We start from the raw sequence: 15,448 nt of genomic DNA, 5'->3' as shown, positions 1-15,448 counted from the left end.
ACAAGAGAACAATAAGGGTTCTGTCTGGTGCGATGGACTGTGTCCTGAGGGGTCTGGAAAAAAGGATTGCTCTGACATTCCAAGGGTATGTTATCTTAGATATACAACAACAACAGACTCACTTAAGATAAAGATCGGCCTTTGTTTGTCAGGGGAAGTACTGGCCAAGGATGTGACTACTCACCATGACCCCTTTTAATTAGTAATTTTTTTTTTGTTTAGACCATCCTATATGGTTAATTTCAGTCTCTGAGTTTGTAGGACCTACCATGCTGGCCTCCTCTGAGTTTGTCAGATTTAGTAGTATGTGGCCCCTTTTTCATCCACACTGCATTAGATTCCCTTTTGTGGAACTCGACTGGCCTGCAGGTGGAGCACTCCATTATGTTATCCTGTTTCCTCATCCATCCCATTGCCAACTGTCAGTCCTACTGAGAAGGAATTCCTGAACCAACTGTGATGCTGAGGGTTGAGGCGATCCTTACGGAAAGCCACGGGTAATTTCCCAATTCCCCGCATACTTAAACGATTAAACTCACCAAGGCTTAGGATCACCCTTCGGAAACCACCGGTGTGGGCGGTTTGCAAGCTCGGATCCCATCCCCACCCACTCTGAGCCCTGCTGGGAACTGTAGTTGATGCGTTGCGCAACCTGGCCGCCAGGGTGGACCCGGGACTACAAATCCCGTGAGGCAGAGCGCGCCGTGCCTGCGCTCCCCGCCCCTGCGAGGGTAGAGCGGGGAAGACGCTCCCCTGCCGGCTGAGGAGGCTGTGGTGGCTGCGGCTGGCGACATGGACAACGCGGGGAAGGAGCGTGAGGCAGTCCAGCTGATGGCGGAGGCCGAGAAGCGAGTCAAGGCCTCCCACTCCTTCCTCCGAGGGCTGTTTGGGTAAGCGTCAGGCCGCGCGTGCCCTGAGGGAGTTTCTGTCCCAAGCTCCTTCCCCGCCTGGCTGCCCTCCAAGCTTCCCTTGGGGCCTCCTAGATTCCTCCAGAGATTCCCTAGCGCCCCCAGGCCTCGCCATAACGCGATCTCTAAACCCCCCAGATCGCCCCAGGCATCCCCTACGCACCCTCCAGAGATCCTCTGGGACCCCAGAGCCCCCCCCCCCTTCTTCTGATCCCCTGCCCTCTCCGTGACCCCCGGAGCACGGCGCTATTCTTGCATTGGTGCGGGGGTTCCCACGGCCTCACAGGTCCATTGCATTCCAGGGTGTGCGTGGGCCTTCACCGCAGTGGCGAGGCCGATTTGTTCATTTCACCGCATAGCTCGGGAGACCTGTGCCAGGTCAGCGGGAGGAGCCGGAGGGACGGGTCCTGGGACTCCTGGCCGGTGCATCTGGGGGTGGGGGGATTGTCCCGCTGGGCGGTGGGCCCCGCGGAAGAGCAGACGGCCGCAGCGACCCCACTCCAGTGTTCATATGCCCATTTGCCTTGCGCCAAGTAGGGATTTAATAAATATTCGTTGTATGAACGAATATGTTTTCTCAGCGTAATATTTTTCCTTCACCAGAGATTAATGTAATAGCCAGGGCCTCCTGTTTGGTTAAGGATAATGCAGCTCCTGTTTAAGTCTGCATCTTTTGGGAATCCTTTAATTTCTTATAATTCTTCCATGTTCTTCTAGGGAAAGTTTTACATTCGGACTTCCCAAAAAGCACTGATGGTTTTGGAAGAATTATGGGTGGTTGAATATGAATGATTCAGCTGTTTAGGATAAGAGGCAGAAATTTCGTGGTGATTTTTGTTTTTGAAAGTGAAAGATCCTCTGTAGACACCAGGAGCATATTCTTGAGAAGGACAAAGTGGCAGTTTTATTTCTGTACAATTTCAGTTTGGAATTTGCTTGTTTTGCCACCTCTGTTCTTTTGGTTATAATGCTTTGCCCTTGTTGACACATCTCCAGGAAATGCTTAAATGCAGGTTTCATGCAATGCAAAGTAGTATGGGATACAAAGATGCATAAAGGTAAGGGTTCCTGTCCTCAAGAACTTCTCAGAGGGCATTTATCCCAGCAGGGTTCTAAGTTTCTCATGTATGTGTAGTTTGAAATACGTATAGCAATGAATTGTAAGTTTGTTCCCCTTTAAAAGTTACCACAGTACATAAGGAGTACTGCCTAATACTTGATGTGAATACTAAGCAATTGTTCCTTTTTCTGATTCAGAAAATGTTTAAAATTTATTCAGATAAAATTTAATGTCATAGCACCTAATGCCACGTCACAGCGTATTTCAAGTCAAGATATCCTTTCTTGGAAGAGAATTTGTAATTGGCAGAAGAACAAAGCATTTTAGCACTTGATGCTTGTTTCAGGGGAACACACTGCTTTTTGTGAAGAGGTGTTGCATTACTGTTTTTTATGAAACTACACCAAATAATTGAGTCAATAATCCTAAAAGGATTTTGAAGCAGCTGTTTTGTTTTTAAACATCTTTTTTTCTTCTTGACTGTTGATCACCTATTTCATTGACAGGCCATATAGGAAGACTTTCATCTTCACCATTCACACTCAATTTGTACCATCCTAGGCCTGACCTGGATACAGCAGATCAGTTTATTGTCCTAGCTTTCGGACCTGAGGCAAGTGACTTAGCCTCTCTGTGCCTCAGTTTCCTCTGCTATAAAAAGAGGGTAAGAATAGTATATCTCACAGTGAAGGTTCAATGAGTTTATGTTTGTAAAATGTTTAGAACAGCTGGAAATAATTAGCATATTCATCAAAATTGTCAGTCCCATTTATTTGTCAAGGAAGCAGAAAGCCCGGCAGATTAAATGACTTTACCAAGATTTCAGAGCCAAAGACCCTATGGACTGGATCACTGTGGTCTTTTAATGAAATAAAATATTTGAAAGAGCCATACAAATGTTATTTATAAATGTACCATATAAATGTTATTTATATTATGAAGGACTGTGTTATTGGATCAGTGATACTTGGCTGCAGGAAAGGTTGGGGAAGAAGAGTACTCAGAGTTCTGTGAGTTTTAATTGTATAATTATTTGAAGTAAAAAACTGCACCTAGTTTCTTTCTCAGTTATAATGGAAAGGCAGATTTTGTATCAATTTTGGATGTTTAGAATCTTACATTATATCTGGCATCACTTGGACCTACCGTGTTTCCCCGAAAATAAGACCTAGCCGGACAATTGGCTCTAATGCGTCTTTTGGAGCAAAAATGAATATGAGACCCAGTATTACATTATATTATATTATATTATATTATATTATATTATATGAGACCCGGTCTAGTAAAATAAGACCAAGTCTTATATTAATTTTTGCTTCAAAAGGCGCATTAGAGCTGATTGTCTGGCTAGGTCTTATTTTCGGGGAAACATGGTGTCCCTCTTTCTAGGGTGGAATACATGTTACTCCATCCTGCTTCCCGTTCCTCATCTATAGAATTTTCCCATGTACTTGTTATTCTTTATTTAAACCACAGTGTACTCCATCTCCATGTCAGACTTCTGAATTAACAAAACACACATACTGATAGGAGTGTCATCTGAGACCGTATATTTAAGAGCTGACCAATTAGTACTTTAAAGGGGACAGGTGATGCTGTTTTGAGGATGTAGTAGCCATTAAAATTTGCTCAGTATTTTGCAGATATTTCACATCATAGACTTCCTCTTAAACTGCAGATTAAAACCTATTAGTTCAGAAGGAGATCCAAGATGGCAGACTAGATAAATGCTGTGCTTGCCTTATCCTGTGAACATATCAAAATTACAACTAAATTATAGAACAATCAACCTGGAGAACCATCTGAAGTCTAACTGAATGGAAGTTTTATAATTAAGGATATGAAGAAGAAGCCATGTTGGGACTGGTAGGAGGGGCAGAGACGTGAAACGGGTTGGTCCCACACCCACATGTAGTGGTTGAAAATTGGGAGAGATATCTTGGCCACAGAGGTTCCCCACGAAGGAGTGAGGGACCCGAGGAGCCCCCACAACTTCTGGATATGGAAAACAGTGGGAATTCTGACTGCCCAGGTGGGACGGAAGGTTGCGGGAAACCCAAACATCCTCTTAAAGGGCCCGTGCAGGCACACACCCTGGGCTTTGGTGGAGGAATGATGACTCTGGTGCATCAGAGACATGTGGTGAGAGACTGAGTTGTGTAACTTCATGATGAGGACTGAAGGGATAGTCCCGTTTTCTCTGTGGGGCCCATCTACCGTGCAGCCAGCAGGCGGGTGCCGTTTTCCTGTGCTGAGCCTGCCCCCACAGGCCAAATCTGAATCTGACTGGCCTGGTGAGCTCTGCTGCGCAGTCGTGCTGACTGACTGAGACCCTGCCTTACCCAACCTGCGCACCACAGGAGACTTCAGCAGCAGCTGAACCTTACGAGAGCTGGCAGGTGGCAGCAGGTCCTCAGAGTGCCCTGGCTTTTTGCGGAGCCACCCCAGACCTGCTACTGGTGGCAGCTGTCCTTGGTTTGTAGCATGGCCTCTCCCACGCACCTCCAGATACAGCACAGGCAGTGACCAACTGTGGATCACTTTGTAGCTCCTATCAGGTAGTCCCCGGCCGGTCACAGGCAGTGGCTGCCCTGGCCCTGCACCGAGCCCTTCCCAAGAGCCTCCAGAACCAACATACTTGCGGTTTGTCTTTAGACCATAGCAGAGCACCACCCAGTTAGCCACACAGGTGGCACACTCAAATGGTAGTCTCAATAGGCACCAGAGCCCACTTGGGTGGATCCTGCTCCCTGGGGTAAGCCCCCTGCACAGCAACCCACAAGCTGTGGAAGAGGCCACACCCCACAGCCAATCGGCAAGAGGGTCAGTACTATCCACTGATATGCCAACAGCAATAAAGGCTCAACTGTAACAGGAGGGCACACACAACCCATATAAGGGACACTCTTGGAGTACTTGACTTAGGTGACCAGGGAGACTGTGCCACTGGGCCCTATAGGACACCTACTATCTGGCAAGACTGGGAGACACAGCAGCCCTACATAATACATAGAAACAAACACAGAGAGGCAGTCAAACAAGGAGCCAAAGAAATATGTCCCAAATGAAAGAACAGGAGAAAACTCCAGAAAAACAACTAAACAAAATGCAGGCAAGCAACCTTCCTAGGTACAGAGTTCAAAACAATGGTTACAAGCATGTTCAAAGAACTTAGAGAGGTAGCAAACATAAAAAGAAAAGGACATAGAAACCATAAAAAGAACCAGTCAGAAATGAAGAATGCAATAACTGAAATGAAGTATATAATAGAAGGAATCACCAGCAGACTAGATGAAGCAGAGGATTGAATTAGCAATTTGAAAGACAAGGTAGCATAAAACACCCAATCACAACAGTAATAAGACAAAAGAAGCCAAAAAATATGAGGATAGTTTAAGAGACCTCTGGGACAACATCAAATGTAACAGCATTCACATCATAGGAGTGCCAGAAGGAAAAGAGAAAAGCAAGGAATTGAGAATCTATTTGAAGAAATAATAACTGAAAACTTTTCTAATCTGGCAAAGGAAATAGATATACAAGGCCAGAAAGTGCATGGAGTCCCCCCAAAAAAACCCAAACAGGCCCACACAAGACACATTATAATTAAAATGGTAAAGGTTGGGCAGCTGGTTGGCTCAGTGGTTGGAGCACAGTGCTGATAACACCAAGATCGCCAGTTCAAGTCCCACATGGGCCAGTGAGCTGTGTCCTCCACAACTAGATTGAAAACAATGACCTGACTTGGAGCTGAACTGCGCCCCCTTCCCCCAGAAAACTAGATTGAAAAAACAATGGCTTGACATCCTGGAAGAACACACTGTTCCCCAATTAAAAAAAAAAAAAAGAAAGAAAGAAAAAGAAGGCAAAGGTTAAAGATAAAGAGAATCCCAAAAGCAAGAGAAAAGGAGTTAGGTACCTACAAAGAAGCTCCCATAAGACTATCAGCTGATTTCTCAACAGAAACTTGGCAGGACAGAAGGGATTAGCATGCAATAATCAAAGTGATGAAAAGCAAGAACATACAACCAAGAGTACTCTACCCAGCAAGGCTATCATTTAAAACTGAAGGACAGATAAAGAGCTTCCCAAACAAGAAAAATCTAAAGGAGTTCATCAACACCAAACTAGTATTACAAGGAATATTAGTGGGACTTCTTTAAGATGGGGGGCCGAGGGGATAAAAAATATGAATAATTAAGATGTCAGTAACTACATATCAACTATTGCTTTCAATGTAAGTGGATTAAATGCTCCAATCAAAAACATGGGGTGGCTGAATGGATAAAACAAAACCCTAACATATGCTGCCTACAAGAGACTCACTTCAGATTAAAAGACACAGAGACTGAAAGTAAAACAGGTGGAAAAAGTTATTTCATGAAAATGGAAATGAAAAAAAAATCAGACAAAGTAGACTTTAAAAAAAAGGCTACAACAAGAGGCAAAACAGGACCCAGTGATACCACTTCCTGGTATTTATCCGAAGAAACCCAAAACACTACTTCAAGGGGACATGTGTATCCATGTGTTCATTGCAACATTGTTTACAGTGGCCAAGATGGATGCAGCCTGGGTGTCCATTGATGGATGAATGGATAAAGAGGAGGTGGTACATCAATACAATGGAATATTGCTCAGCCATATTCCATGAAGGGAATGGGGTCTTTCCATCTGTGGCAGCATGGATGGACCTGGAGGGTATTGTGCTGAGTGAAGTATGTCAGACAATGAAAGACAGATGCAATGTGATTTTGCTTATATGTGGAATCTAAAGAACAAGATAAACTAACTAACAAAACAGAAACAGACTCATCGATAGAGAACATTGTGATGGTTGCCAGATGTGAGCGGTGTTGGGATGGTGGGTGAAAAGAGGGAAGGGATTAAGAAGTACAAATTCGTTGTTACAAAGTAGTCGTGGGGATGTAGAGTATAGCATAAGGATTATAGTCAATAATATTGTAATAATTACCTATGATGTGAGATGGTTACTAGATTCATCAGGGTGATAGATGAGAGGGAGGTTGTGGGCCAGGATGAAAAAGGCGAAGGGATTAAGAAGTAGAAACTGGTAGTTACAAAACAATCGGGGTTGTAAAGTGAAGCATAGGAAATATAGTCAATAATATGCTAATGACTATGTATAGTGCCAGATGGGTACTAGACTAGTCAGGGGATTCATTTCTTAAATTATATAAATGTGTAATCATATGCTGTACACCTGAAATTAATATAAAATAATGTTGAATGTCAACTGTAACTGAAAAATTAAAATGGGAGGAAATGGTGAAGGGCAATAGGTGGGTGGTCCAAATTTCCAGGTTTAAAACAAATAAGTCATGGGTATGTAAGGTACAGCACAGGGAATATAGTAAATGATATTGTGTTATCGTGGTACAGTGTCAGATGGTTGCTGGACTTAACGATGATCACTAGGTATATAAATTTTGAGTAACTTGTACGAACTCTGACAATTAAGTTCGCAAACTTGTTGCAACAGTGTTGCTACCTTTTCTGATATCAGAGGGATTATTCATTATGAATTTGTACCAACTGGACAAACAGTTAACCAAGTTTACTATTTGGAAGTGCTGAAAAGGCTGTGTGAATAAGTTAGACGACCTGAACTTTTCGCCAACAATTCATGGCTCTTGCATCATGACAATGCACCAGCTCACACAGCACTATCTGTGAGGGAGTTTTTAGCCCGTAAACAAATAACTGTATTGGAACACCCTCCCTACTCACCTGATCTGGCCCCCAATGACTTCTTTCTTTACCCGAAGATAAAGGAAATATGAAAGGAAGACATTTTGATGACATTCAGGACATCGAGGGTAATATGATGACAGCTCTGATGGCCATTCCAGAAAAAGAGTTCCAAAATTGCTTTGAAGGGTGGACTAGGAGCTGGTATCAGTGCATAGCTTCCCAAGGGGAGTCCTTCGAAGGTGACCATAGTGATATTCAGTAATGAGGTGTGTAGCACTTTTTCTAGGATGAGCTTGCGAACTTAATTGTCAGATCTTGTACATATTCTGTTAAACTTCATTTCAGGAAATTATGCTTAAACGTAGATACCTTTGTCATACAGCCCTCAAATGTCTCAGATTGTTTCGTGTGTCTGAGAATCTATGATGATTTTTTTATTTTTTTCGTTGGTTGATTGTTTGTTTTGTGTTTTTTTAATTAAAATTTATTGGGCTGACAGTGGTTAGTAAAATTACACAGGTTTCAACTGTTCAATTCTGTAATACATCATCTATATATCACATCCTGTGTTCACCACCCAGAGTCAGTTCTCATTCCATCACTATATATTTGGCGCTGTTTACTTAAATAAAGTGAAAATTTCTCAGAAAATTGAGTCCGAAGTCCAAGGCAGAATACTGAGACCATATTTGTCAGTAGAGGCATGTTCCCCTGCTCAGTGTCTGTCTGTTGCTCTGGTGGGATTTCTCTGAGGCTTGGGAGGAATGGTCTGTTCCATCCTGGAAGCAATAAATGACAGCATTTATTTGTAGGTAGTTTGACTCCAGAGCCTGCATCCTTGACGCTACACATCCTATTAATGGTGTGTGAAGAAACAGAGGATCTCAATCTAGTGGTTTCTGGTATTTGGTGTAAAAATTCAAATTAGCATTCTGAAAGTATCTCCCTGGAGCTTCTGTGTCTCCCCTGCTGTAGGTATCTCTACTTCTTGCACCCTGTGAAAAAAGTTTGAGTTTTTATAAATACATTAAACCCAGAAATAAAATAAGTGAAAAGGGTTATCTAGGCAAACTCCAAATTTCTACAAGTTATGATTACAGAAATGAAATATCAGATGAAAAAAATTGCTTATGGAGGGTAAAATATATCAGAGAATAAATAGTTCTATATGATTGGGTTGTTATGGTATAGTAAGAAATACGTATTTGTTCTTCATCTTGGGTTTCTGGCACACAACTCAGAAAACCCTTGTAAGATCCTAAGTGATGAGGGTGAGAGAAATGCATCTTCTGTTATATATGCCCCTTTCAAGCACACCTGACTATATGTTAATAAGGTGACTCTTGGTAGGTCCCTAGATGGCTACAGGGTGTGGCAGGTTGTTAGAGGAACCAACCACGTGATAGGAGAGTTAGAACTGTCAGTCCCACCTCCAGCCTCCAGGGAGGGGAGACAGGCTGGGGATTGAATTAATCACCTATAGCCAGTGATTTAATAAATCGTGTTTGTGTAATGAACCTCCATAAAAACGAAATGACAGGGTTCAGAGTTTACACGTTGGTGAACACATGGAGGTGCCGGGAGCTGGCACTCCCAGAGACGAAGTAGCAGCTCTGTGAACGGTCTTCCCTCATACCGTGCCAGTGTGTATTCTCTCTTCCATTTATTTATTCTTTAGTTATGTCCTATATAATAAACTGGTGATAGTAAGTAAAGTGTTTCCCTGAGTTCTGTGAGCCATTCTAGCAAATAATTGAATTTAAGAGTTACGGGAACCCCTGATTTATACTCAAGTTAGACAGAGATGCTAGTGCCTTAGGGACATAATACTTGCAATTGGTGTCTGAAGTGGGGGGGCAGTCTCGTGGGACTGAGCCTTTAATCTATGGGGTCTGTACTAACTCTGGGTAGTGTCAGAATTTTAAATTGTAGGGCACCCAACTGGTGGCCACAGAAAATTGGAGAACTGCTTGGTGTGGAAAACCCACCACACATTTGGTATCAGAAATGTTTTGAGTAGAGAAACAGTGTTTCTTTTAATGGTAGAGGTATTTTAAGCAGAGTTTGAATTTTTCACTCCTTTTCTGGAGGCTTTCTATATTTGTTTGTTGTTTTGAGGGACACATGGAAGCTTTTTTTTTTTTTTTAAAGTCATGTAGATAGTTTCTTTCATCAAGACACAGAGGGATCAACATTATTATTGAGGCCTGTGTGGCAGGCCCTGTGCTGGTCACTTTCCCCAGAGAATCAGTGCAGTGGCTAAAGCGACGTTGCTCATCAATAATGTGAAGGAGCTATCGTAGTGGATGGGGTTTTCCTCAGAGGGGTCCTGGGCACTACTGAAAATGATCCTGTTTTCAGTCCTTTCACATAGTGTGATATCCCTTCAGGGTGTTCGGAAGGTAGAGCTGAATTTTGTCTTAGTTTTGCTTTCACATCATCACAGCATTGTCATTGTGTTTTAGTAATATTTCTAATCTAGTATTTTGTGATTTTAGAAGCGGTTTTATTGCTACCTCAGTTGTTGTCACCTTTTCTTTTGAGAGCATTTCATGATGTGTGTGCCATTAGTCTCCGTGGATTCTACTTTAATGTCTCCATCTTCCCACCCACTGTTTTAAAATAGCATGTACTATAGTGGCCAGTGTTTCACAGTGCTCCAAAATATTCTTTAAGTTGGGTGATAATGTTGATCTTAAAAATAAAACAACCAGATATTCTACCAGCAAAATTGGTTTATTTGGGAATACAGAATTTCAATTCGGGACAAGAAAGCTTTGGCAACCATAGGCCAATCTGGAGAACAAAAGGAGAGGAGCTTGTTTTTATTAGGTTTTAGAAGGAAACTGGGGAGGGTTGTTTTGAACAAAAATTCACGAGAGAAGAACAAGACTTTGAGGTTTTGGTGGTTTCTCATTGGCTGCAAGACGTGGTTAGTGTGTTGTTCCTGGGGCAGGGAGGGATCTTCCACCTTTTTCTTAAAAGCAGGAAACTCAATTCCCATGTGATTAATGTCCTCCCTTATCAAAATAATTCTTCCTTTTTCCTGCTGTTTATTCAGGCTGTAATGAATGGTAGGTGGGTGAGATGTTCCTCCCTCAGGGCTTACCAAGCCCATTTTAAATGAGGTTTTCTTTATTTTCACAAGGAAAAACGAGACTTTAGATTATTCAAGGATTAATTGGTTTTTAGAAGATAAATGACTTGTTTGCGTGTAGATGTCATCTGAGCTCTTTGAAATAATGGGCTATAATCTTTCTGAGCTGATTTTGCCCACAGACATCTAAATGGGAATAAATAGGATGGGGTAGTAAAGAGAAGCAGACTTTCACGCTGGTCTCAAGACACAGCTCCGCTACACTGGCATCTGGTGGGACTGACCAAAGAGTCCTCAGTGGAACATGAGGGGTGAAGGTGGACCCTCTCAGATTTTTTTCCAGACCTGAAAGTTTAATTTTTTTCCCTCAGCATTCTGATCTTCTATGGGCAGGAACTTTCTTTCCTTGGTGTTTTCTGGCACACACTGATCTCGATGTCTAAAGTGTAAGCCACACCTGGGCCTACCGTTCCCACTACTCTGGGACTGTATTGACACTGAGCTGCATGCCTCCAAGCCGGCGTTTGAGGCCTGTCTGAGGTCCTGGCACATGTGTACGCCCTCACTCATGTTCAGATCATGCCCACTCTCGTCAGCCTTGACCTCTCCTGTGTCTGAGTCCTTAGGCCCAGACTTCACTCTCAGTTACTCCTTATGTGTACTATACAGTTAGAGTCAGCTGAGTCGTGGTTTTCCTCTGTGTTTATAATACAGATAGACAAGATATAGAGACACCTTTAATAATGGGGCCTTCGCTTACTGAAAACAAGGTTGAATTTGAAAACTGGTGAAAGTTATAAAGGATTATTTTGGCTTTTATGTAAGAAGACATTTTTCTGAGTAGCTAAAGCTGTCCCTCAATGGAATCAGCTGCCTGGTAAAAAACTTTCCAGAACTTTATGTTCTGGAAGCAGCAGTGGAGTGCCCTCTTTTCAGGATGTTGTGAAACGTATTTCTACACTGGGTGAGCAGCTGGACCATAAGGCTCTTTCCACTCTGGGGAAGGGATTGTTCCTTGCCAGAGCTGACAGATAATACAGATCCTTCCAATTTTAATCTTTGAAAAATGTACTTCTCCTGTATATCATGTTGTGTGTTCACCACCCAGAATCATATAGGTGATGTATTACAGAATTGTACACCTGAAATCCAGGTAACTTTACTAATAATTGTCACCCCAATGAACTTTAAAAAAAAAGGAAAAATGTACTTCTAATTTCTCAGACTGATATAAACTTTAGTTTTCATGCATAGAAAGGACTCTGGTTAATGGCAAAGCCTCTGGGGTTAGCCAGATCTGTATTTGAATCTCAGTTCTGTGGTATCCTTGCTGTGTGACCTTGGGTTAATTTACTTTATTGTTGTATGCCTTAGTTTCCTCGAATTGAAAACAGGAATAAGAGTGTCCTCTTTGCGCAGCTGTTAAGATTCTATACTGCTTGTCTGGCACATAATACATGCTCATTAAATATTTATTATTTGAGGAAGGGATTATTAGGGACATGGATGGTTGTTATAGTAAAACTTAATCTTATTTTTACATTTTTCTTAGAGGAAACACAAGAATAGAAGAGGCTTGTGAAATGTATAACAGAGCTGCAAATATGTTCAAGATGGCTAAAAATTGGAGTGGTATGTATGCAGTTTTTGTTTGCTTTTCCAGCAGATAACTTTAAAATCATTTTGAAGGCGGAAATGACTGTCTACTTTCCCCATAGAAAATAAGACTCTTGGCCCATAGACAGATGTCAGCGCTGAATAAGTGGTGTGGCCACTGTGCACTAGGATTAAGGGACCTTGATTTAGTGAATGAAGTTGAAATCCTGACAAATTTTAAACATAAGGAACAGGTCTGTTTTAGTTTCTATAGACCACTTCATATAATAGGCACAAAGTTACTAAAAAGAGTTAAAATTACTTACAATTAAGAAGAGTAATTTTTGCTTCTTACTAATGTGCTCAAGTAAATCCATTGCCATAAAGAATGAAAGTTGTAAAACTCAATGAAAACAAGTAGGACAAATAGAAATACCTGCTTTTCTTTACCTAAAATTGGTTGAGAACTTCTCACCATTCTTTACTCTGAGAACAGCTCTGTAATAACTGATTGTGGTTCCATTGAGAAACATGACAGTGGGGATGTTATTTGTATAAACCCAACATTGTCATTTTTTAAAATAATGCTTTCTACCCAGTGAAATTACACATAACAAGATCAACAGAATTATTATTTTCATTGGTCTGAGAGGGGATGTCTCTTTCTAATACTGATTTGAGAAACAAATTCATCCCCACCTCTAGAAAAAGTGCTTGTCGTGGCTCAGTGGTAGAGTATTTCAGATGGAGATGGCCTTCAACCAGAGCAGGGACATGGTCTCTGGCCCTGGCTCTCACCTGCTGTGTGACCTACAATAGGTTCCTTGCCCTCTACAAGGCTGTTTGCTCATTTGCTTTTGCTCCCCCCGCCCCAACTTTATTGAGATATAATTGACACAAAACATTTTATAAGTTTAAAGTGTATAATTAAGGTGTTGATTTACCCATTTGCTTATTTAAGGCCAGCTCTTTAAAATCATTTCAATGATGGAAATGCTATTGAACTAGATGAATCTGAAAGGTCCTTTCTGGCTCTAAAATTTTTTTATAGGTTTAGTTTTAGGTGAAAAGGATATGTTATGTGTTCAAAATGTACTTGTGTCTAAATTATAACATACTGCAAAAAAAAATGGAGGAGAAAAGAGTGTTACCTCAGCATTCACATCTTTTGTTTTGCTCATGTCCTATAATCATAGATGAAAAGTGATCTTATCGTAAAAGACCACTTAAATTTATTTTATCTGGTGACCAGATGTTCTAACCTTAAGGAAATTCCATTTCAGAGAGGCCATTAATATCAATATAACTAATGAGGTTTTGCATATAGCCCACCACCCCAGTCATTGCTTACTTGCTCTAGCTTCTGCATTTTTCCTGTTCTGATTTAATGAACCTCCAAAGTAATCCTGTTAAAACATAAGTCATCTTATGTCATTTCAAATAAGAGCTAAAGTTCTTAACAGTGATCTTTGAGGACCTACCTGATCTTTGACCCTGTTATCTTCCTGTCCCTGACCTCATCTACCCACTCCCCTCATTTGCCCGGCTCCCTGCTCAGAGCCTTTCTGACGATCTCTTCTCCAAAATAGAGTGTGACTGATTCTCTTCCCTTTGGGTCCTTCAAATGTTGTCTCCTTAGTGAGGTCTTCCCTGACCACCCCTTTTAAAGATAGCAATCTTCTTTTTCCTGGAAATCCCCTTCCCTTTTCTCAAATGCCCTTGTTACCATCCAGCAAAAATAAGTGAAATATGTTTACTAATATTGTTTATGTGTTTCTATTATGTGCTATCCCTTTACTAGAATGTAAACCATAGAAGGCCAGGATTTTCTCTGTTTGATCGCTGCTATATCTGAAGGGCCCAGATTGGTGCTTGTAACACAGTAGATGGTGAGGACATTCGTGTAGTATATGAATAAATATTACATTCTGTGAGATTATTTGTATGTTGCAATGGTGGTGATCATAACATCACTGTATCTCTTTATAGTTTTAAAAGTTCTTTTGTAAAGATTAAATTAATTTATTTGATGCTCAGCTTTTGAGAGATCATCCTGGCAGGTATTAGACCAATTTTACAGGTAAGGAAATTTAGCTAGTGAAGTTGTGTGACTAGTTTAATATATGCTCCTTTAAAGACACTTTTAAGTTTAAAGAAATCGAGCTGGCATTTATTAGCAGTGATTGGAATAAGTGCTCAGAGCGAAAAAGTCAGCCAGCAGCTAGTTTTGGAATTTGGGAGCATGAAATTGCAAAATAAAAGCACTTAATATTATCTGGGGAAATGGAGGTAGCCTGAGAGGGCCTGGATGTTATGGTATTACACTCAGTGAGGAAAGGATATACCATGATTGCTTCTGGGACAGTCAATGTAGGTTAGCTATCAAAAATGAAATTACTGGTAGAAGAGGAAAGATGTAGGTTGTAAAGAAAATGATGACGTTTAGACATCCCAAACTACTGGTATTGGTGGTACGGTAGATTTGCCTATAATAACGATAATGGCCAACACATGTGTAACTGGAGCCAGGCTGTTCTAAGCACTTCAACTTGGGAGATCCAAGTTATTATTACACTCTTCTAATGCAGAGCCCATCAAAGCTGCCATTTGGCTGGTACATTCCTGAACTGCCACTTAGAAGTTAGCTGCTGCCCCAAGTACACCAGGGGCCTGTGCACCTACCCTTGGAGCAGCTTTGGCCCCTCCTTTGGGACCCCCAACATCATGATTCACCAACAAAAGGATTGAAGCCTGGTGAGCAGGGGTTCTCTGTTCCATGTCGGTGGTTAAAAATTTTAAAACCTGCCAGGGCCCTCTTTTTATCTTGCATGGAACAAGAATTGAACCTGGGCAGGCTGGCTTGGGAGTTTGTACTGCCTCTTTTTCCTCAGGTGAAAGTCCAGAAACCTGAGTGGGAGTTATGTGGTTACCTCAAGAAGAGGGGTCATGACTATGAACAGCAGGCGAAGCTTTAATGGAATTGAATGTTTTATCTCTTAAAAAGAAATTTAAAGTAAATATCTAATACCAGCAGTGAGTATTTAGGTGTCTGACACGATTTTCTATACTTTT

At 41.5% G+C, this 15,448-nt stretch overlaps 1 protein-coding gene across 3 annotated transcripts in view; it reads left to right on the top strand.

The window, feature by feature from the left end:
* The first annotated feature begins 699 nt into the window (after positions 1–699).
* NAPB (NSF attachment protein beta) overlaps positions 700–15,448 on the top strand; it is a 38,737-nt gene continuing 23,988 nt past the window's right edge. Inside the window, exons 1-2 of one of the 3 annotated variants that reach the window (XM_033094479.1) lie at positions 700–890; positions 12,333–12,412. In XM_033094479.1, coding sequence (XP_032950370.1) covers positions 793–890; positions 12,333–12,412 — 178 coding nt within the window. In that variant the 5' untranslated portion in view covers positions 700–792. The remainder of the gene's footprint in view (positions 891–12,332; positions 12,413–15,448) is intronic. The other 2 variants (XM_033094478.1, XM_033094480.1) reach the window with 2 other exon arrangements.

The sequence above is a fragment of the Rhinolophus ferrumequinum genome, chromosome 23, assembly GCF_004115265.2.
Source record: "Rhinolophus ferrumequinum isolate MPI-CBG mRhiFer1 chromosome 23, mRhiFer1_v1.p, whole genome shotgun sequence".
Taxonomy (NCBI): Eukaryota; Metazoa; Chordata; class Mammalia; order Chiroptera; family Rhinolophidae; genus Rhinolophus; species Rhinolophus ferrumequinum.
This window is presented reverse-complemented; position numbering and strand designations above follow the sequence as displayed.